Source organism: Corvus hawaiiensis, chromosome 2 (assembly GCF_020740725.1).
Source record: "Corvus hawaiiensis isolate bCorHaw1 chromosome 2, bCorHaw1.pri.cur, whole genome shotgun sequence".
Classification (NCBI taxonomy): Eukaryota; Metazoa; Chordata; class Aves; order Passeriformes; family Corvidae; genus Corvus; species Corvus hawaiiensis.
In genome coordinates, this window is record NC_063214.1 from 28,729,063 (window position 1) to 28,752,977 (window position 23,915).

Consider the following 23,915-nt stretch of genomic DNA (forward strand, 5'->3'; position numbering starts at 1 on the left):
TTGGTGAAAAAGTTTGTAAAAGGAAAGAACCTTATTAAACTCTGAAAACAAGTCTCTGTGCACAAAGAGTGCTTCATTTCTTTACAGCTTCTAGTACCTGTAAAATTCATGGTGTAGCTTGGGGAAATTTCAGCACACAAACTTCTCCACTGCTGCTCATTGGAAAGCCATCCTCTGGGATAACACATTTAAGCAGGGTGGGAAAATGCCCAAGCAACTTCACCTGGCAAAAGGAGTGAGAATATGTAAAAGAAACAGCCTTGCAAACACCAAGGTCAGAGAAGGAGGGGGACGAGGTGCTTAAGGTGCTGGAGCAGCAATTTCTCTGCAGCCCGTGGTGCAGACCATGGTGAGGCAGCTGTGCCCCTGCAGCCCGTGGGAGTTCACACTGGAGCAGAGATCCACCTGCAGCCCATGGAGCAGCCCCACACTGGAGCAGGTGGATGCCTGAGAGGAGGCTGTGACTCCATGGGAAGCCTGCACTAGCTTAAGGGCACATAATAATGGATTTTTTTTTTGTTTTAGTCATCCAGAGAAAAATGTAATTTCAATTGTGCCAAAAAAGAAAAAAAATTGCTCAATTTTTTGACTTTTGTACAGATTTCTGACCCCTTCAAATTAGATCAGTTTCTAAACAAAAGCATAATTTAAATGTGAAGTATCAGTGTTTCATTTCAGAAACATTTACTATTTCCTTGTTTCAGTCCTCCAGAATGAGACATTCTGCATTTTTTCTGGAAACTGTCCCACATTCACAATTTTTTTTCAGATTCAGGAAGAAACGAGGTTTGGATTTGTAATATTTTAGTTGGCAGGGGTGGGGATGGAGTAAGGATACACCTACAACTTATTTAAGAGTTCACAAGGCCTGAACTTAGAAGTTCACACAAGGCTGTGTATATATATGAGAAGTCTAGAAGTCCATGTGCTAAGTAGGTACTTAAGAGAGAAATAATTGAAAATGTCACTTACAGAGAAGATGTAAGACTGGTTTTTTTTTTTTTTTTGAGGAAGACATGAAGAAGAATTTTCTTGGAGGTGGTGCCAAAGATGTGATAAAGAAAGTAGCAGAAAGAAAAATAATGAGAAACATGAAGAATAAGTTTCTCTTTAGTTTCCCAAGACTAACATTTCCTTTTTGATATTAAACTCAACATTGAATACTCTCCTCTGCTTTTACTCTTTCTGAACTCTGCTGCAGGGTTTATCTTCACTCATCAGCCTCCTGAGGAGAGCCAATGAACGGAAGGCAGAATTGTTCAGCCCTGCTTCCTCAGCGTTTGCCTGGGCTCTCAGCACAGGAAGCTCTGAAAAGTGCTCTCAAAAGTCAGAAGGAGGAAGCTCTCCAGCTTTGAGGAACCAGTTGATCAGGAGCATGCACAGCTAAAGGAGAGGCATGGGAAAGGGGGAGAGGAAACACTGACACTGGCTGCTGAGGATATACTGGCAGGCAAGAAATGCTCCCCATGACCACAGTTAAGCTGGTGGAGGGATGGATGGAGTGAGCTGCCTGAGCCATGAAAGCAGGAACCAACATGAAGATGGCTGGGAAGACTGTGTATGTTTTTGTGCTGCTCACCATCACCAAGGTCATGAGATTATCAGGTGAGTCTAACTCGGACCAACTGGCCATTGGGATGTAAGAACAGGAAATGTGCACAGCTCCTTTCTTTCTAGAAAATCATTCAGTGGATTTTATTAAGTGCTAAAATTTATGAAGCACAATTAAGGCATGCTTTCCCAATATCCACTCCTGCTCCTCTTTTCTTAGTGGTCACAAGGCTGCCAGGAATTTTCCCTGTGACTTCCATGTAAGCAACTATTTAGAGACCCTTAGCTGGGAATGTACAATTTGTCACAAATGGCCTTTTACGGAGACCTCCAAATCCACGTCATCTGAGAAACTGATCCTTTTGACATACTAAAAATGTCAAAAAATAAATAAAAATATGCCTGGGAAAGTGTTTGTGAAGTTGAAGCTTTTGGACATGTAGTTTCTGCTGAAGAGAGGCTGCAGGCACTCTGAAATAGGGCAGGGATCTCTTGCATCTTTTAGAGGAGAAGTGGAAGGTCTCTGATGCCCTGACAGAGGAGAGCAGTTTCTGCAATTTTGTTCTAAGGGGCACGACCAGTATCAAGATGGGAAAGGCTTTTGTGCCAAGGGCAGTGGCAGTCCAGATCTTCTGTCCTTTAGTGTAGTTGACTTAGTCTTAATGCAGTTTAGCTACAGCAGTTAATGTTTCCCACATACTGCTCATTTGCATTTTTAGAGCTTGTGTTCTTCCAGACACCATGCAGCAATCCGGGGACTTGATAATGGAACTAGGGATTTGAGGAGCAGTTCCAGAAACTTAAACTGTTTCTGTACAGGAGGAAGAAGGCAGATAGGTCCATGAGATCAAAATTAAACTTCAGACATCTCTGAATAATGTGTAACATGCATGTGTCCATTCCTATTATGGACAGATAGAACTAAACTAAATGGACAAGAGTTTACTTCATTCCACTTGGTCAGAAAATAAAAATATCTCCTTTGTCATATTTTAAAGCAAAACAGATGCAGTCATTGTTGGCAGTGATGGAACATCCACCTATAATGTGTTTGAGTGATAATAAAGGATCCCAAATGGTTACCTCAGTGCTACCCACTGGAAAAAATTTAAATACTTCATGAACATTATTAAACCTTGAATCACTAACCTCACAACAGGCATACTGGTGATAAAAAAATCTGTCCCTATTCTGTAGGTAAAGAACTATGTCAAAAGAATACTGAGGAACCTGCTCAAGTTCATACAGATCAATTTCGGTAGCATCAGAGACCATCTACATTTTTGAATACAGTTGCTCAAAAAGTAAAGGAGTGCGGATACACCACAGAATGCTGAAGAAAATGGAGAGACAGGGGAACCCTACTGGCAAAAATTATTTTAAAAAATTCACTTTGCTGGAAATATTTTAAAAAGTCCAATGCCAAAAACTGGGGGGTTTTCACCCTAAGGTACTTGGATTTTAATTTCTTGGTGTCTTGGTTAATGAAATATATTGCCATTCAAAGAATGTAGAAAAAGATGTTCCATTAAAATCTTATTTCACACCTGAAATCTCTTCCTCCAATCTGCTCCCAATAAAAAGCAGCCCACGTTTGATGGGAAGTTTTTAGCTAGCACTGATCCTAAACTTGTTTCCTTCTATGTTAGGGCGGCTCCTCTGAGCAAGATCTAGTGGCAAGGGGTTTTTTTTCTTCAGAGATCACAGGCTAAATGTGTCAAGCTGATCCAATGTGTGAATTTTGTCCACATAATTTTAGTCATGTATGTCATACACAGTGTTGCATGAAGGTCAGAAGGATCTATGTCCCTCCTTCTGAAGACTAGAGCAAGCTACTCTGAAAAACATAAAGTAGTGAAAAAACTGTTGTGTGTAACCAGACTTTATCGCCATTAACATTTTCCTTAACATTTCCTTAGTGTGTTGTTTTTGTGTGACTGGGTTAGTTTTTACCACAGCAGATGGGACAGCTTAGAAAAAAGGCTTGAGGCTGCTTCATAATTGTCATACCTAGAGCTGCCCTCAGGTAGAGTCGGATAATAAGCTACTGAAGCTGCTGGGGCATGATCTCTACTAAAACTCCTTTCGTGATGATCCTCAGGAGCAGCAGTGAAAAAGACTCAGCATTAAAATACTTTTGGTAATGCTTTGAAGGTTTCTCTAGTTTAACTAAGCACACGACACCTCAAGTGGTTGTGTACATACTCCAAAGGGAAGTGGTAAGGACAGATAAGATCTTCCATGAGAAGTCCATGCAATAAATCTCTTTTTATTGAAATAACATTTGCAGCATTTGACTGGGTAAGTCCTGCCTCTGTAGTTGCATCCTGTGACAATGGGTATGTCCAACTGCTTCACAGGAAGTTGCAAGAAATCTATTATCAGTAATGAGATGTGATTTTCTATGGTTGTTCAGTTTTATCAATAGTGCAAAATTGAAGTCTGTGACATTGTGCTGGAATTGTAGAGTATGAGGTGAATAAAAGTAAAGTTGATTTACAGAGCGACCTAGCTATAGTTCAAGTTCTCCTACATAACTTTCTTGAATGCTACTGCTTTCATTTAGTTTCTTTCCTTAATAAAACTGGCAAATTCTTTTTCACTAGTGTACTAGTGTTTCATTGCCTTTTGACTCTCTCTGTCCTAGTATGTTTCACTGCACCTGCCTCTGTTGCCTTCTATTCTAGTTTATGGTGGAGTCTTGCTCCAGATATAAAAAATCATAGCCTAAAAAAACTATTATGCTAAACTTACATTTGTCTCCATTTTACTATTTCTTTGCTGCTCCTTTGGGACTATGTGCTGGAATCGTTCTGACTTCTTTTACCCTAAAAACATCTTAATCCAAGCAGCCTGTTTTTCTCATCCAAATTCTTAGAAAATAATTCTGTACTATTTTGAGCAAAAATTTTCTTAGAATGCATCTAAATTGCCATAGTACAACCTTCCAAGCGTGTCCTTATGATACCAACATTTTACTTTGCTGTGGTCCAAACACACTGAGTGCATTCCTGTCTGAACTTGTCTGCTTTCAAAACCACAGAAGGAAGGAATTTCAGTCTTGCAAGTTGACCACATACTTCATGATCTACAAAGGAAGCAGATTTTCGTTAACTGCGAATGCACTTCTAGAGACACATGCTACTTAAAACTCACAGCTGATATATTTTGTAGTTAGAGGTACAATCATTCATAAGAAAAAAATGTGTAGGGGATTTTCTTATGCTGCCTTATCTTGGTGTTGAATAAGAAAATGCTGGGATGAAAACTACCGTCCTAAAGATAAGCACTAAACAGGGTATGACTGAGATTTTAATCGTATAAAAGTGAGGTCATAAGTATGTTTTCACAGCAGTCCCTTATCTGCTGTCAGCAAAGAGTGAAAAAAGAAGGCACACAACCTACAGTTTGCAGTCAATGATCTATTTTTGTTTAGAATAGTAGGAAAATGCCGCTTAAGCGTAAGTGAAGAGTACTTGGTTTATTTTTCTTCTCATGTGGCCGAGAGTAAAAGGCCAAGTTCAGCACACAGAACAAAATATAAAACAATCTGCATCTGTTTCTGTAGTGAGAACTGGAAGCACTTTGTTACACGTGGTGTCACAGTGCTACTCTTAAAGCAATTCTACCCAAGGCACTTCGACATCCAGTGCAAATCCCTTTTCCCCTCATCCATTCCAGCTCATATTCTGCAAGGACAAAGATGTACTTACTTTGCATACAAAAGGAGCAAAGTTCAAAGTTTACAGCCAGACTGGTGTACTATGTAACAGCTTGTTAAGTTCAGTGATGATTTATTATCAGCTGAGGATTTGGCCAACAGTGTTTGTTCTCTAAACTGCATGACTGACACATCGTTTAAACACCAACTAATTTCTTCATTTAACAAGTGTACACATCCTTTTTTTTTCTACACAGTCATGTTTATATCGAGACATAACTTATTTACGTGAGGATAAATCACTGAATCACTGGATCGAATTGCAGTGATGAAAATAAATAAACAATTTGAGCATCAAAACAAGCACCTATTTTATTGAAAAGTTGGTTTTAATACTGATTGAGGCATGGTTCTCTATTCTACTTTCCAGTCAAAATTTGTTGTACTACCTGGTTTTATCATTATGACATTTTTAGCTGCTGAATTTCAGCACACATCTATCATTCTACTCATCAAGGTCAATTGGTTCTTTTAGTGTGACATATCAATTCTTTACACTAATGACACTGTATTCTTCCTGCTTTCAACAAATTCCCTCACACACTCCTGATACAGCCAATACCATTAGTAAAAAAGTTAAACGGAATTACAGCAAAAATCATCTGCTGAGAAACATTATCAGCAAGCTACCTTCAACCTGGCACCTCCATTTAATTGCCTTTTCTTTCTCTCCTTACCCCAGTTCTTCATCCATCATGTAGTTGTCCCTTTATTCTTTCAGCCTAATTTTTTTCAAGAGGACACTGTATCAAACACATTAACATCTTTTCATTGCCTTCAAAATCAGTTGTGTTGAAAGACTGCTTGAAAAGATACTGGAGAAAGCTCAAGACGATCGAAAGATCATAGAAAAGTTACACACTAGGAACTGGCAACTGCAAAGGTATATTCCACCTTGAATGGGAAGACTGAAACCTTGGGATCACTATTGAGTGCTATCAGTGTCCTCAGCCCTCTGCAACATATAAAGTCATGTTGAAGTTTGCAATCTAAAAAAATCCAGCCATGCTATGAGCACTTCATATTGTAAAACCAATGACAAAGTGTGTAAGGTTGCTACTTCAGCTTGCATGAAACAGCAAGAAAGAGTGACACAGTATTGGTGGCAAGAAAAGTACTGCAACTGGCATGGTAGTGGTGACAGAAAAGAAATGTGTCAAAAGAAGAGCAAAATAACAACTTGAGTATGAGGAAGAAAGGAATTTCTGAAGATAAGGAAAAAGCCTAACTAGAATTAAATGAGAATAGGATATCTTTTCGAGGAATAATGATAAGTATGGATAAAACAGTATGAGTGTGAAACTAGCAATAAAGGTGTAAGTCTTTTAATGTGTCCTTTAAAAGATATATGTGTGCTGAAAAAGCTGTGCTCTCAGTTTCAAGAAACAGAGTCATATGAGCTTAGGTCAGCTATTTGATGTATTTCTATAATGAAAATTAAAGTAGTCTAACTACTTACTACTCACCTGAAACACAGGGGTGTTTTTTAGCCTACCCTCCATCCTGTGCTGTTGTGACTATGTTCTCACAGTCACAAAGCCACAATATACGAGTCTGTCAGTATGTTAGCAATTCCTACCCTAGTGCAAAGCACTTCTATTTATCTTTCATTTCATTCTAGACAAGCCTTGCGGAGTGTCACAGGAACTCTGTGGCAGTAGAGGGGGAACGCAGATGCAGAACACAGATACTGTTGTATCTGAACTCTTCCAAGCGTCCGGTGCTGCCTTTTTGATTATGACTTGCTGTGACTCATATATTACATTCATTCCAAGATACAGTTAGGCATTTGCTGTGGTATGATCATTGTTTCAGTTCATTATATCTCTAAGTTTAATTAATATCTGCAGGGGGTGTAGGGGGAAGATCCATCAAAATGATGTGGTAAATTGTTGCTCTAAGAAATAAAGAATCAGTAGGATGTCTGAGAAATATGTTGGAGAAAGTAAAGCAGTCTCTTTATAGTGCAAAAACTCTTTAACAGTTAAATTTTGGAAGAGGCTGTCATGGAAATTGAGGCAATAAAAAGTTCTACTGTGGTTTAAAACCTGCTATAAAGAATAACAGAGGCTGGAAATCTTTCGTGTTTGAAAGCAACCAGAAGCACTTTCAACCTGCGTAGCTGTGTCTGATTTTGCAGTGATTCCCCTCAATAGTTTAGTGGCTTCACCATCAAATTTTCCTGTTTTTAAAATCTTTCTTCTTTTAGTGTGGGAAAGTCTCTGAGAAACAGGAGAAATGACTAAATAAGTGATACTGCAAAGAAACTGGTGCAACTAGTTATTCATGAGAGCTGTCGAACACTCTACATAAACCACACTGAAGAAAAAGGAGCAAAGTCAATTACAGTAATCTTACCATGACAACAATAACCAGCACATTTTTGAAACACAAATGTGAACTCCTCAACCGAGTTTGTTTTTTCCTGAGAGAGGATATGTCCATTTTCAAACATAAAAGTGGAATCTGTCATTGTGCTGGAATGTGCACTCAATGCACTGCAATAGAGCTTGAGAACCTTCTTAGACATGGCTTGAAGTCTTCTTCAACAGTCAAGGAGAGACAATGAGGCATAATTAGATTTCAAAGGCTGGAGTCAAATTGGAGGACCTCAGTCTAAAGGCCTGCTACTGTCAGATGAGTCTCCAAGGTGAAACCTGTTCACAATGGATTTGCATTCACAACCAAAATAAAACGGTTCAGCCTGGTGCTGTACAGAACTCCCAGAACCTGACTCACCTTTTTTCCACATTGGTGTGACAGGCAGCACGTAATCCTGGTTTCCTGAGCTCTGCTCTTTCTGGCTAACAGAAAAAATGATTGCTGTTTTCCAGAGTCAACTCATTGTGAAGAACATGACTGAAAATGAGATGTTATTTACAATAAATATGTGGATATATGACCTTTCATTTTATCTCTCTTGTGTGCAATGAAATATTTAACAGTACTGACATTTAATTACCATCCTACAGTTAGCACTGCACCGAGATGCAGTGTGAGCTATCACACTGAAGAGTGTGATAGCTCACACCTCTTCACATCACTTGTTCTCTGCAGGCCCACAGATGATGAGGCCTTTGCTGCACCTCTTATCCCCTTTTTCAGCCACAGCAAGCTGTCAGTTCAGCTCAGCTGTAAAATGAGATTTCACCTTGAGAGATGTAGCCATGCAACATTGCTGGTTTGTTTCTGAGCCTTTGTTTGAGTAGAGAAATGCTGATGTGGATGCCATATATCTTCCCTAATGCAATGGTCATAAACCAATTGCTTATCACAGAGGAAACATCAGCAAATGACTTTTAGCCACTTTGCAGCATGAAAGACCATTCCAGAAAACAGTGTTGTGATGACAGGTCTGAATTAGAACACTTGCAGCACTGAACCTTTCCTGTTTAACAGAATGGAATGCTGTGCTGGTTTCTGGCAGGGATAGAGTTAATTTTCTTCACAGTAGTTACTATGGAGCTGGATTTGTGCTGGAAACTGTGTTGACATTACAAGGATGTTTTGAGCAGTGCTTACACAGAGCCAAGGCCTTTTCTGATTCTCACACCACCAGTGAGTTGGCTGGGGGTCCAAAAGAGGCTAGGAGGGAACACAGCCAGGACAGCTGACCCCAACTGGCCATAGGGGTATTCCAGACCATGTGGCATCATGCTCAGCACATAAAACCGGGGGAAGAACGAAGAAGGGGTGCTTGGAGCTATGATGTTTGTCTTCCCAAGTCACCATTATGCATGATGTAGTCCTGCTTTCCTGGAGATGGCTGAACACCTGCCTGCCCTTGGGAATTCCTTGTTTTGCTTTGCTTGTGTACATGGCTTTTCTTTACCTATTAACATGAGAGTTTTCTCACCTTTCTGATTCTCTCCCCATCCCACTGTGGGGGGAGTGAGCGAGAGTGAGCCAGCAGCTGTGTGGGACTTTATTGCCAGCTGGGATTAAACCACAAGAAATACTTTCATTTGTTTAGTTCTCGTGCAGATTAAACATGCACCCTCTAGGTTTAGTGAAATTCCCAGAGGGAAGGGGAGATTGTGTCTTCCCTCAGAGCTGCTCAGTCCACATCCAAGAGCACAGGCTGGGGCAGGCAGCATAAGAAGGACTAAAAAGCAGATCAGGAGACCCAGGCAAAGGGCTTGATTGGAGCAGACCCACAAGAAGTCATGGAAGTGAGGGAAAAGGAGCTCAGATGTCATCATGTAAGAAATATGCAGCCTGACAAGTCAACAAAAGCTTGTGGAGTAGAAAAGAGGATTGAGGGAAAGAACCTGTTCTTTAGGGGTAGAGGAAGCAGAGGAAATTTATTTTCTTGTCTTTTATTTTCATGAGTATAGCCAGCAATTCTGCGTTCCCCGCAGAACTGTCCCTTTCTAGCATATTGATTTATGTTCTAATAAAATATACTTTTAGATACTTAGATGGCTTTTGGTATGCTCAGAGAAATTAGAGAAAGCAGAGTATGCCCAACTTCAGTCTAACATGAGGTCCTAGCAACATCGCCAAACTGGAGGAAATGCTAAGGCTGACCAGGAAGGACAGGATAAGGCTGAGGATAATTTCCATTTAAAGAACAGCCTTTGAGCTTGTGGATCCCATAGCTATTTGCATATTAACTTCTGGGAATATCCATTTTGGATGGCTTCTAAATAAAGTTCACTCTGTGGTAAAAACTAGCAAGTTTTGACATTTCCTGAGATTATATTTTAGCTTGAAATGGAAAGTTCATCAGAAACTGCTACGAAAATGGATTACATTATTCTTCATGGTTTGGAAGCTCCTCATCAAGTATTACCCAGGTCCAGTCCTATTTTGCTTGTAAGTCACTTCAGAGTTACTTCGGAAGCACAAATTAACCAAACCTTTGAGGATTTTTGGCAGACACATTCTTCTGTAAAAGAAATCGAATGATCATGTTTCTAGCAGCATGTACAGAAAAAAAGCAGATCGAGGAAGAAAATTCACAATTAATATTTACACTAATGCTGCTTACCTGCACTCTAGCAATGAAAGAGGCAGTAAAGTAAAAACAGTTTAACCTTTTATATTAATAAGGCACCTTTGCAAAACTAGAAAGCAGTGTGGAGAGGATAAGCAAGAAGATTTTTTACTAATAATCGGCCATCTGGGGAAAAGCTCTTGCCTTACTAAGAGCCTTCTGAATTAATAACAAGATACAGGGGATTTCACAAGCCTTCTACAAATTTTCTGTAAACCTAAACTTGTACTTAAACTTGATTCAGCAGATTATAAGCTGACTGATGTGGTTTCTTATTTGAAGTGAATGGTACCTGATTCATTCAGAGGAGAATATGAAGGGCATGGCAGAAAGCCCCACTTTCACTGCCTCTTTCTTTACAGCCTTGAAGCGTGAAAACCCATTATGTTGGGGAACTTTTACATTGCAATGAGCTCCTTAGGAGATGAAGAGTTGAAAGACAAGTAAAATGATGCTGCTTTAATATGTAAATGAAAGTGTACACAGTTAAATATGTACAGCACTGTCATTCATGCTCAACGTTTTCAAACATCATCCAAAAAATCCCAGCTCCAATACATGGGCTTGTTTGAGTGCTTGGGTTTGCTTAGTCATTTTCAGATGAGGTCAGCCATACTCTGCATGACTCGGAGCTCTGAGGCCCTCAGCAATGTAAAACTAGGAGAGGAAACACTTTGTTCTCCAATTTTCAGAGACATTCATTGAACTCATCCAGAAACTATCACGAGACAAAAGGCTTCTTTCATTTCCACTCCTGGTAAAATCATCAGAGTTTAAAACAGGTGCCTCACATTTTCTTGGAATGCCATTAGGGAGAAAAATACTTGTCATTTAAAAACACCTCCAGTGTAATAATGCATCACAGAACACTCTTAACAGCTGAAGTGTCTTCACCCCAAGGATACCTAATGCTCAAAATGAAAAGGCAAAAACCTTTAAAGGAATATATAAGAAGTTAAAAGGCAGTGAACTGTGTTCATTTTGCAAGACAGCAATCATTTCCCAAGAAAACAGTCAAACAAGCAAAAGTGCTTGAGCTGCAATGGTTCATTCACCTAGATTCAAGAAGATGATGAGTTTTCAGATAATATTATCGAGGTAAAACCAACTATAGTTTTCTCAAAGAGGCTAATAGTAATGATTTGACCAATGATTTAAAGTTGATGCTCATTAAGACCACTGCTTATAGCATTGTGAATGTTCAGGAACTGGGCCTCACATTGTGCTGAACAGCGCAGGTAATATAATTCCAGACCTGGGTAGGGGGTAGCAAAACCCAACAAAATCAGGAATCAGGTCTGCTACCATGGAGGAAGACTGACAAGAGTTTGACTAATCATGCAAAAATTAAATCTTCTAATTCTTTGCATATTCCAGATGAACTTTCAATTGCTGCTTTAGTGTATCTGCTTGGAAGATTTGGGGAGGGGGTTAACATTTTTGGAATCATTTGTGAAAAACTCATTTGTCAGTACCAATCAGATTGGTTAACTTTAGCTGTCTGTCCAGATTAATGCATGTTTTGAAAGTAGTACTCTGATTTTCTCCTCACACACAGCTTTCAGAATGCCACTAAAACCATTGCTCAGCCCAAGGAAAGAGCAACTCGTGTTCCACCAGTGACACAGGGAACTGAGAGATGAGTGGTTTACGGCCCCAAAGTTTAATGGCCACCTACTAAAAGAGGAACTGAGTGAAGTGGTAAATAGAGGTTTGTTTGGACTACAGCTATGGGTATTATTCCTGTTAACTCATTAATTGTGAATTTTCATTCACGTACATTGTGAATTCTAGGGATTCCTTGCTTTTTATTTCAGCAGGAGCCAAGGGACACAAAAGTTCCCTTCCCTCTCCTACTCTTCACAACCTGTGCCTCAGACTCTTCTCTGAGTCTCACCAGTGCCTCACAAAAGAGGATGTGTAGGCAACACTAATGCACATATAAGACAACCCTGAGACATAAGGCAAAATTCTTTTGATGCCTTCAAAATCTAGAAACAAAACAATACACTTTCAAGACAGTATTAATATAGTAAGTAATATAAAAGCAGGTCTTTAATTGGAGGCATCCAGGTGTAAATATGGCAAAATGCCTATGTAATACAGGAGTTCTACAATTTTATAAGTTCAACAAATTAGCATATTTAACAATAGTGTCCAATTAAAAGAGCAGTTAGTTAAGTAATCCCCCTTTTGGTTCTGCTCCATATGGAGCACCACCCCCCAAGTTTCTAGACCCATATTTATTATGTCTAGGATACATGGTAAAAAAAATATGATGTCCTTGGCTAAAGAGGCAAGACTAAATAATATTTCAGGAATGTAGTGTAATACGTGCTAGTGTTACCTTATTGTTCTAAAATGTAGGGGGAAAGGGGTAGGAAAAGTACTGGGAGTTACAGCCATGTATTAGAAATCTACAAAGCTACAAATATATGAAAAATATTTAGAAAGCTTAGGCATGACTTTCCTCCTACACAAAGCTCCATCACTGTTATGTGCGCCTGTGTAATGCCTGAGAGGTGTAGATGGCCTCTGCCCACAGTGCTGGTTTCGTAGGAATGCAGAAGTAAAACTGTTTACTTTGTTGGTAGCAACAGTTCCAGAGAAAAGCCACTATCATGTGGCCAGATGTAATAGTCATATTTCTATATTTTCAGCCCTGTGAGCAACCCACTGGAGGATTTGCTGATAGAAGCACACTGTTTGGATGCTGAACTGCTTAAGACAATGGGCAGCAGTAGGGTCCTTCTCCAGTATCCAGTCTTGTCCGCTAAGATTATCCCCAGTGGGAAATTTGTTGACAGTATTGTGAGGGTTGGCTGTGACAGGCCACTGGCTCCACAACCCACAGTTACAATAAGAGATGACAGACAATGTGCAGATGAGCACAGCCATGGCCTCATGCTGGTGTGTACCAGGGCAGACGTCTCCTTGTGAAGTGCAGACCACAACTCCAAGGCTAAGACATCCCTGGGCACCGTCTCACATGTTCTTTTTTTTTCTCCTCAGGGAACAGCAGAGTGTCAGTGACTGTAGGTGACAGCTCAGTACTCACCTGCCCTCTCAAAGGAAATATCACTATGCTGACATGGACAACAAGCCCCAAGGCTGGAGGCTCCTGCTCCTTGGTATACAGGGCTGATAAGAACATGACAAACAGAACAAACTGCTGTGACAACATAAACTTGATATTCAGACCACGTCTGGCTCCTGCCCTTGAGATACGGCAAGTGGGAATAGCCCAGGAGGGAAATTACAGCTGCGAAATGGTATCAACAGAGGGGAATTTCCCCACGACGTACCACCTGACTGTGCTGGGTAAGGCACTCCTTGCTCCTTTTACAGTTATCCAAAGGACCATGGCCAGGCCTGGACATACAGAGCTCCTCTGCCCATGCAGCAGGGGAAGTGTGCAGCAAGAAGTGGAACTTTTTTCTTTTTTTGAAGTGAAGGAGAGAAGATTTAGATCAGATATTTGAAAGAAATTCTGTACTGGGAGGCTGGTGAGGCACTGGAACAGGTTGCCCAGAGAAGCTGTGGATGCCCCATCCTTTGAAGTGTTAAAGGCCAGGCTGGATGGGTCTCTGAGCAACCAGGGGTGGTGGAAGGTGTCCCTGCCCATGGCAGTGAGGCTGGAACTAGATGATTTTTGAGGTCCCTTAAAATTCCCTTAACCTAAGCCATTCTGTAATTCTTGCTGGGATAAACTCATGGATTTCATTGATAGTAGCTGCCATATCCCTTCTCTTTATTTTCCAAAACTCTTTCTGCTGTTTCCTTTCCCACTGGTTAGAAATGACAGGTGTGAAGCAATTTCCCATGTACTCACAGAGGATATGAATGGCTGAGGTGAGGCTGACCTGAGTGGGAGAGAATTGTGCAAAAGGGAAAAAGAGACACTGTCTGTCTCTTGTGCTTTGGGGCCACATCTCTGCGATGGGATGGGATGGGATGGGATGGGATGGGATGGGATGGGATGGGATGGGATGGGATGGGACCTCCAGCCTTATCCTCCTCTTTGCACTAGGTTCATTTTGGGTAGGGAACAAGAACAGCCCAGCCCTGCTGTGCCAAACTAACTCCATGCATCTCCCCTTGCTGGTGCTTTGCAGCCCCCCCCAGGCCGAGCCTGTACTGTGATGAGCAGGGGAGCCCCGTGTGCAAGGCAGCGGCAGGGAAGCCGCCGGCTCAGCTCTCGTGGGTCCCAGAGAGCAGCTCCACTGCAGAGGAAAAAGGCCACGACAACGGGACAGTGACTGTTCTCAGCAGGTTCACAGCAAGTAACACCAGTGTGACCAATGTGACCACCTGCATGATGTCCCACCCAGCTGGGAACTGGAGTGAGTCCATAGCGTGTTATCCCTTAGGTGAGTTTCCCTTTGTATGTTTGGTGTTCAAACCCCTGTTCAGCTTTGTCAGCTCATGTTCCTTCTAGGAGGGAAAATCTCTAAAAAATTCACTGAAGTCCTGCAAAGACAAGGGTATCATCCCCAGCTGCCTTTGCCCAGAAACATCACCAGCTTGTTTGAGTTCTGGACACTATTTCCCAATGGTTTCTTCCCTGAGAGGGATATATATACAAATGTTGTAGCGTTCTTTTGGTAGTGGAAATGCTGTTGGAAGCGAAGACAAATCAGTCATGATCTTTGGGATAAAATAATAACTTGGAATGAGAATATCAGCAATTTTTTTTTTTTATGCAAACGTAAATGTTATGGTGATGCGTTTTCTTGGTCTTAAAATCAAGAGTCAAACATGGTTAGAAGGGAAAAAGGGATTTTACCTTGGTATTTGTTTTAAGGATCTTTAGGTGCGCTATGTCTAGGTTGAATGTCCTTTAATGCACACCGCAATGCCCACCCCCAAAAGATCTGGTATAACATTATAGGTCTTACTAATTGGCATATCTATCAAAGATCCCCCAATGAGAGGCTCAGATGAGCCCCCCTCCCCAAGGAACCTTCCCCTGGATGGTTCTATCTTAGTTTACAGAATGTGTTCTGGAGAGGACCTTGGGGTCTGGGGCACACTGATCCCTAACTGCAGAGCTTCTAAAATATTTTGTCTCTTAGCTGAACAAACAAATCCAAGAATGTAGGCAAAAAGCACTAAGAATACAGAAGTTGTAAAAAGGTATAACAGGAGTATAAAAGAAAAGGCAAAAATCATCATGGCATCAATGGTAAGAGAGAGAAAGAGAGTCAACTCTTGTGTGGCTAGCAGAAAAAAATGAATTACTTCATTCCAAGTTGTGAATGTCTGACACTGTATGACCCTTGGGTTCTGGTATTTGGTTTTCTTGTTGCTTTTGAGAACTACACATGAGTACTGAGAAAAGCTGAGTCCTTGAGAGGAGCTCAGATGTGGCATTGTGAAAAAATATTCTGAGTGTCCACTGTGGGATTTGTGGAATCTGCTTTAGTCTCCGACACAGACTCTATTTGTGTTTCTCAGCCAGGTTTCATTACTGACTTTCCCTTCTGCTGAAGGACATTCTATTTCATTCTATATTTCATTTACAAGCATGCTGAAAATATGTGTATATGCTAAAACAACTTTAATCTTCTACCGAAATAAGAGAGAAACTGAGAAGTAAGAAGATATAACTGAGACTGTCTCTTTGTGTTTAGAGGGAGACAGCTTTATCCAGTATGTCTACGCCATTCCTTGTGTTCTGCTCATTATAATCTTGTTGGGTGTCATTCACTATTTCAAGCTCTGCAGTGATAGGTATGTATGTGTGATAAGGTGCTAAGGAAATATTTTCTAGCACTGGAAGAAATATTAAAGTACTGTTTGTGTCTTGAAATAATATGATTCTGTCAGTCTGTGCTGCTGTGAATAACTGAATTAACTACATCAAATATTTCTGTACTGCAGACACTGTGCGTTGCGCACATCTTCATGGAATAATGCACCTGAGTAAAATATAAATGGGAAGAAGTTGGCTGAGGGCCCTCATTGCATTGCCTGCTAAAGGGGAGCTCTTCATTCTGATAGGAATTTGTGAGAGTAAAACTGTTCTTCAGATACTGTGATAGTCTGTCAGTGTCTCTCTTGGTTAGATCAGGGCGTTTGTTCTGCTGCCTAGTAAGTTGTGCTAAATGCCAGAGGGCTGATCAATGCCAGCCTGCCATATGATCAGAAGGGACAGCAGATTGTATCTGTATTTATGAAAAAGTTCCCTGGGTGTAGCTGGAGTCTAGCCTCTTTAGGATTTCCTATGAAGAAAAAAAAGTAGTTCAAAGGAAAATCTACAGAAATCATTTGTGCAGTGGAAAGCTGAATTGGCACCTGTACTGAAGACCTCAGCTATGTTCCTCATTTGCCTGTTCAGAAACTGTTTTTCTCTCAGGCCTTTTCCCTCTGAGGTGAAGAATTAGTTCTATACAATTCCACTAACCACAAAATGTATATCCTTACAGAGAGCTTTGATTTTAATCTTTTGCTTCCATTTTATGTACAAGCTCCCACAAACATGAGAAAAGACTTCTTAAGAAAATTAAGGTGCTATAATTTCAGGATCAAATTCAAGGAGAGAGAAACATGAGAAAGCTTTACTCTTGAAGAGAAGAAAAATAAATATGTCATAAGCTTTTGATCAAAGAAACCAAGCTGTGATCCAGCCAAACATGTTTTAATATTTGTTTTCTTTTTCACAGACCATGCCACAAAACCAAGCCTCCTGAAATTGCTCCTGCACATTCCCAACAGGTAAGGACAATGCTCCAAATTAGACCATCACCAAATCAGGGATCTTCTGGTAGCCATGGAAACATGGCCAGTGAAAGGAAAACATTAGATTTTTACTCTCTGCTTTCAGCAAGTACTACTGTGTCTTATATATTTACTCTTAGCTCTTTATAGGACAAAACAAAGCTTATCTTCACTTGGAGCAAACACTAGAGGGGTGTTCCAACAGCAAACACTCAGCTACTGCCATCCTTTAATCTTAACAAGAAGTGAGTCCTAGCACATTTCCCTCATCATATCAGATACTCTGACCACAACTGCTCTCCAAATAATAATCAGGAAGGGACTCAATATCTTGGGTTGGGGAATATTAAGAAAACTATTAGTGAACAAGAAGATTAAGCAACAAGATTAACAGACACCAATAGAAAAAGAATATCTCTTTTGGTGTCCAGAATGGTAATGTGAGTTTTGAAGGCCAGTCTTTTTCTTGCATGGTGAATCTACAATCAAAGAAACAATCATACTCAAGGCAAGGGAAGGAGTGCTGAGCTGCAAACTGGGAGATATTATTGGATTCCCTATGTTGTTAGAAGCTTCCTGTGTAGCTGATCAATTCACCTGTCAGCTCTGTCTCTGTTCTCTGCTGCCAAACCCAAATAAGAGCATCTCTATGCAGACAAGATGTGTTACAATTATATTGTATCTGTGCACCCACAGTATACACTAGCCTCCAAATCTGTCATCAAGTTTAAAAGATGCTTCAGTTTCTGAAGAGACTTAGTCAAATCTAGTTATTAGTGTTCTGCTGTTCCTACCTCCCCGTTGTTGCTGACAGATGCAGCTGCATTAATGTAAAATAATGATTTAAGTACCAGTGTTCTTGCTGTCATGTCATGTGACTTTTATTAAATTGTAGGCTGATGGAGGAATGAATCAAGGTCAACACTCCAGCATATTATTTGCTCTTTCTAGAGAATTAGAACCTAATACAATTTTTTTTTTCAGGCCAAAATAAGTAGAGTAAAAGGGGAAAAAAAGGAGGCAAGTGAAACAATACCTTAGCTTTACACTCCAAATCTTTGACAGGAACAGCAATCCATTTTCCTTGGTAGAAAAAGCAATAGAAGGGGTTTTTTCCCTTAGCCGAAGAGGAATAAATATGAGAGCACTATTTCCCAGTTATTTTCTTCAGTCCAGATGAAAGATTTGCAGAGTCTTGCCAAACTAAACTCCTCCTTGTATTCACACTTCTTGGTTTTGTTTTGCTAGGATGACACGATGGAAGTGGAACCTTATACTACTTATGTGCAGAAGGAGAATGTAATTTACAACTCAGTGTCTGATCTGACAGTGGGGCAGAATCTTCCACAAGACCTGTGTACAGAAACATGAATGATTCAACAACACCGGAAAAGGAAAGAGGTACTTTATAGAAGACTGCTTATAGAAAGAAACTTCTCAGAGGATTTCTTCAGATTTTGGAGCAGCATAGACCACTAGGTCTGTTCAAACACCTCTGCCTGCTGATGAGTCCATAGTTCTTTTTTTCCCCATTTTGCTTTCTTCCTTGGGAAAATGTGTTATTCCTTGGGAAGACGTGACAGACCACACACCACAGTTTTTCCTGGAAAAGAAGTTGTGACCAGTCTTCCCTTTGCTGTTCTTGCCGTGGAGATCCTAGTTTTGTCAGTCACTTGTAGTTACTTTGATGCACTTGACACTATGATGCACACATTTGGGAGACCAGAGGAGTGTTATGTCTGAACTAAAATGAAACACTCTTCCACCAACAGCCACTTTTTTCTAATTCATATGTTAGTAACATGTGACCTGAGTACTGATCATCACTGAATACCTCAAATAGCAGAAGATAATGGTAGGGAAGACTTGGGTTTTGAAAATGGAAATAAGGGAGAAATTTAGAAGGACATCCACTAAGAAAGAGACTGCACTAGCATGACTAATTCACTTGTTAGGTTCATATCCAGTATTTTGAGAAGCCATTATGGGATGTCATCCAGAAGAACCTGGACAAGGTTAAGAAGAGGGCCAATGGGAATCTCATGAGGTTTAACAAGACCAAGTGCAAGGGGTTGCACCCAGGCTGAGACAACCCCCAGTATCAACACAGGCCAGGGGATTGAGAGCAGCCCTGCTGAGAAGGACTTGGGGTGGATGAGAGGCTGGACACAGCCCAGCAACATGCACTTGCAGTCCAAGAAGCCAAACACATCCTGGCTGCATCCAAAGCAGTGTGGCGAGCAGGGGAGGGAGGGGATTCTGCCCCTCTGCTCTGCTCTGGTGAGACTCCACCTGCAGTGCTGCATCCAGCTCTGGGGTCCTCAGCACAGGAGGGACATGGATCTGCTGGAGCAGATCCAGAGGAGGCTATCAAGATGATTAGAGGGATGAAGCCCCTCTCCTATGAGGAAGGCCTGAGAGAGCTGGGATTGTTCAGCCTGGAAAAGAGAAGGCTGCAGGGTGACCTAATTGCAGCCTTCCAGTACCTGAAGAGAACCTGCAAGAAAGACAGAGATGGACTTTTACAAGAGTGTGCAGTGACAGGGCAGGGGGGAATGAATTCAAACTGAAAGAGAGTAGGTTTAGATTAGATATTAGGAGGAAGTTTCTTTTCTGTGAGGTGGTGAGACACTAGAAGAGGTTGCCCAGAAAAGCTGTGAATGCCCCGTTGCTGGCAGTGTTCAAGAACAGGTTGGATGGAGCTCTGAGCAACCTGGTTTAGTGAAAGGTGTCCCTGCCAGTGCCAGGGGGGTGGACCTTGATAATCTTTAAGGTCCCCTCCAACCCAAACCACTCTATGATTTTGTGATGTCCACTAAATATGTTCATTCTGTGTTTCAGATCACTGGTATGATTATTTTCCCATAAGATTCTATGAAGATACGGCATTCCTCTCTTTCTTAAGAGTATAAGCATTAAGATGCTGTAAAATAATTTTGTTACTCAAAACCCATAGACTACTTTTACCAGAAACAAACGTAAAATATTTCACAAAACAGAACAATTACAAATACATCTTCTATAAATGTGCAATAATGTACAAAAATGATCAAATGCTTGCTAATTGTAGTCATATTTATTATAACTACAACAAATGAAGTTTTTTTCATTTGTATGTCTAGATATTTTACTCATTCTTTTCAATGTACTTGCAAGTTCACGTTTTACTCTGTAAATTAGCTTATATATCTTATTGTGTCTCATTTTGAGGTGACTTGTTCCCACCTTCACAGAATATCCTTTGGGAATAAGTAAAATAAATTGTCCTCCATATAATAGCAGTTCTCAGACTTTTTGGATTGATGCCTTTCTACCTAAAGCATGAAATGACTTTACAGTAAGAGTAAAGAAATATATTTATAAACCGCTGTTGACTACCTCTTATTTCAGTATTTTAAAAGACTGACTGGGTACTTGGTCTGATTGTAGCATCAGAACTGGATTTTTCCTTTAGATTTAGAAATGTCTTTTGACACACATTGCTAGAGTTTTCTTTTGAGCAAAGCTCCCAAGGGCTATGACACAGTGCTTGGAAAACAGACTTCTAGACTGATTGCAGTTCCCAAATGTATTACTCATATAGACCGATAGAGTTATTTACTCTCACTCTAGCAGCTATGAAACAGCCACTCTTGTCCAGGTGCTCTCTGCATGCAAGTATTGCTTTTCTCCATTTCTGCATGGCATTTTAGAGTGGAAGGGATCAAAGCTGAATATCAAGCAGCTACAAACAACTTTTAAAGGAACTTCCATTTCCAGTGACTGACCAAGGAAGAGAGACAGTCAACACAGGCATAATCCTCTGAAATTCTCCACTTAAAAAAGGTGTAATACTGACCAGTGATATTTTTTCCCACTCAAAAATAGAGTTGCATCCCTTCTTAAGGCTTTTTTTCTGTGGACTAGAAAGTGGTTTATGTTGTTCAGTGTTCATAAACGGGGTTCATCAGCTCTTGAAGGTAGGTTGTTGCCAGTTTATAAGCAATATATTACATTTACAGACGTGTATCACCTACTAAACTGCTCTCTAGCTGTGGGGTTTTATGATCATTCACAGGCCTATCACACTGAACTAAATCACATAAGTTCCAGACCTGGACATTGCTAAGTTGCTAATTGGTTGATTATTTTCTTTGTACTTTACTTTGTTCCACAATCAGACCTGCTATGGGCAGAAAACAGGATTTTAGTTTGTGACTGTGGTAAATAGTATTAAGAGTCTTATGTATACACACATATACAAGTGCATTTTTTGTCCTTAGCAGCACAGAAATCTAAAGCAGAGAGTCCCTTTGTGCACTCCTCTTTCTCTGTCAGGGTGCTTGCTGCTCCTCTCTGCACTGTGCTGCTGTTGTGGTGCAGGCATCCTCCACACAAAACTTCTGTGTTGGCTGTTTCTTAGCTGTTTCTTAGCAGTCAGGCCAGCCTGCCCTATAAACTCCCCAGCGTGTTGCAAAGTCACAGGAAGAAAGTCAGCAGCTTTTCAGCTCATCCCGTACAGACAGGTTTTGGCTTTAACCACATTTACCGATGCTGTATCTTGTGCTGCAACATTTGATTTTGGTAAATTTGCATCTCACGCTTTTACCACTATATTTTATCTTCACAGGCATGTTTCAGTCTCCTGACAGTTTATAACTGCCATTCCTGCTCTAAGGAGGCGGTTAATAATCACACTTACCTTATGACTGTAGAGTCCCGAGCACCCAGCTCACACGCACAGCATGTCAGCAGATTCTCTGCTGCTGTGCATCCACAGAGTAGCTGCTCACCTATTCTTTAGGATAGCAGTGGAGTACTAAAAAATGGATGCACCACAAATCCTGAGACTGAATATAGCTTCTGTACATGCATCAATTCCTTGGCCTCCCTAACTGGAAATAGTTTCATGAGAACCGGGTAAAGCGCTTCATCACCCATCATAGTAATATGTAAGATTTGGTTACATTGCAAATATCAGCAGAAAGGTCATTATATCATCACTTACCTGCTTCAAACAGCTTTGCTAATAACAGAGTCCAGTGAAAGTGGTGTTTCAGACATAACCCTGTCTCTGCATCCCAACAGCTTCCAGGATTTACAACTGCATTCTCCTGCCAGTATCACCTACTCGTATTTGTTTGTTTACTACCTGGAGCCTAGTTTTTAACCCTGCTGTCCATCATGACCCTCTGGTTCAGTGTGTGACTGCTGAAGTATTGCTCAGCTTACTTCCAGTTATGAAGTAAAATTACCTCAGGATCTTCTATACTTATCCTACTGGCTACAGAAGTTTAAGTTTTCATGCTAGAGCTGGATGACTTTCACAGGAGCATTCTCCCTCTAGATACAGCAGGGATTTCTTCATACAAATCTAAAGAATGAGTGTACTTACACAAACCTGGAGAATGAGTATATTGGCTAGGGAATACCAGATAATTTTTTTCAAAAAACCCAATTTATTAAACTAAATGTTAAGAAAATCTAAAATCTTTGTAAGCAGAATAAAAACAGATTCATATTTAATTGGTAGGGAAAGAAAATTGTACAGTGTATTTAGTCATAACTAGAAAGATAAAAAAATACATTTGCACAGAAGCTATGCAGTCAGAGCAAAACCTATTCACAGCAAATACTAAGCAAAGAATGTTCACTCCTAAATGTATTTCATAATGAATATGTAAGAAAGGCTTCCACAGCCTAACTTGTTCTCCCCTGCATTCACCATTGAGAAATCTTTTCTCTCTGGTGGACTAAAGATGACAACTATTTTTGACTATGCATTAAGTTTAAAAATAATTCACCTTGTGCTTTTTGTCATTTACCTCAGATAGCACTGTCCTCAGTCAGGAAACCGCATAAACATCCAGAAAGGTACCTCATTATTTTTATTAATATCTTTGTTAAACCTCTTCAATAACATCTGCTCAATAGAAATTACATTCTTAAGCATGTGGGCATACTGGAATTATTGCTAATTATGTACAGACTGTCTTGTAATTTCCTTGTGGTCCCCATCATCTGCCTCTGTCAGCAATGCCCTTCAATATATGCTTAAAACGCTAAGCATTACAAGGCAGATAGTATCTTGAAGTTCTGAGTTTACAAAGCACCTTGAATAAAGGGATCCTAATCCAAAACTAGGGATCCACCACCTTGTGAAAATACAAGTTATAAACAGAATCTGGAAACCAAACTGAGCAGGAAGCTTGTTTGCTAAGTATTATGATTTATACTAGCCAATTCACTCCAGGAGATACTGCCTGCATAAAAGCTTCCTCACTCATCAAGACACATGAATTTCTCCATTAAAAAATCTGAGAATCCCACCTGCTTCTGTCCACAGTATCACAGGTACTAGATGCAGGTGCTAATCCTATGCAGCAATACTCCAGCCTGAGTCAATAAACTCATAGCACTGCATTTTGCTCTGCCAGTTCTCCTTTTTTGTAAGGGCATAATCTTATTACACCATGTCCCAGTGCTGCTTTTCTTCACATTTATTCACTGAACTCCAGTTGTTAATATGTAGGTGTGAGCATTACCTTTACCAATCAGCAGCTGCAAAACCCTGGTACACAAATAAGCTCAAAGTGAGAAGATGCACACAGTCAGCTCTCTCCTGATAGCATCAACGTGCTTGTCGCAGAGAAGTTGAGACTGACTTGTAAAATGACTGTAGCAGGACACCTATTAAGAGAGGTTATTTTGATGGTCTCTTTTAGCTTCAGTTATCTTGATCTTCTGCCTCCCACAGCTGTTCAGTAAGGCAGAAAGTGATATGTCACTGTGGTAAATTGTGGGAGAGAGAGAAAAAGGGGAGTTCACAGCTTTGCTGCATGAAGTTATAAATTTATTCTTTATGAAAGATTCTAGGGTTTTTCCCTTTACCTCAAAGCCTTTCGAACACATATTTTTTTCTAGCTTAGTATTTTCAGGTGTATT

At 40.4% G+C, this 23,915-nt stretch overlaps 1 protein-coding gene across 2 annotated transcripts; it reads left to right on the forward strand.

The window, feature by feature from the left end:
- The first annotated feature begins 1,327 nt into the window (after window positions 1-1,327).
- On the forward strand, window positions 1,328-19,623 carry CD200R1 (CD200 receptor 1). Of its 2 annotated transcripts, XM_048295754.1 has the most exons (6): window positions 1,328-1,605; window positions 13,284-13,592; window positions 14,387-14,641; window positions 15,905-16,004; window positions 16,937-16,988; window positions 18,240-19,623. In XM_048295754.1, exons 1-6 carry the CDS (start codon window positions 1,518-1,520, stop codon window positions 18,360-18,362), a joined length of 927 nt encoding a protein of 308 aa, XP_048151711.1. In that variant the 5' UTR covers window positions 1,328-1,517; the 3' UTR covers window positions 18,363-19,623. The 2 variants fall into 2 exon arrangements, with proteins under 2 accessions (XP_048151711.1, XP_048151713.1); XM_048295756.1 differs by lacking the exon at window positions 15,905-16,004.
- Window positions 19,624-23,915: the final 4,292 nt, after the last annotated feature.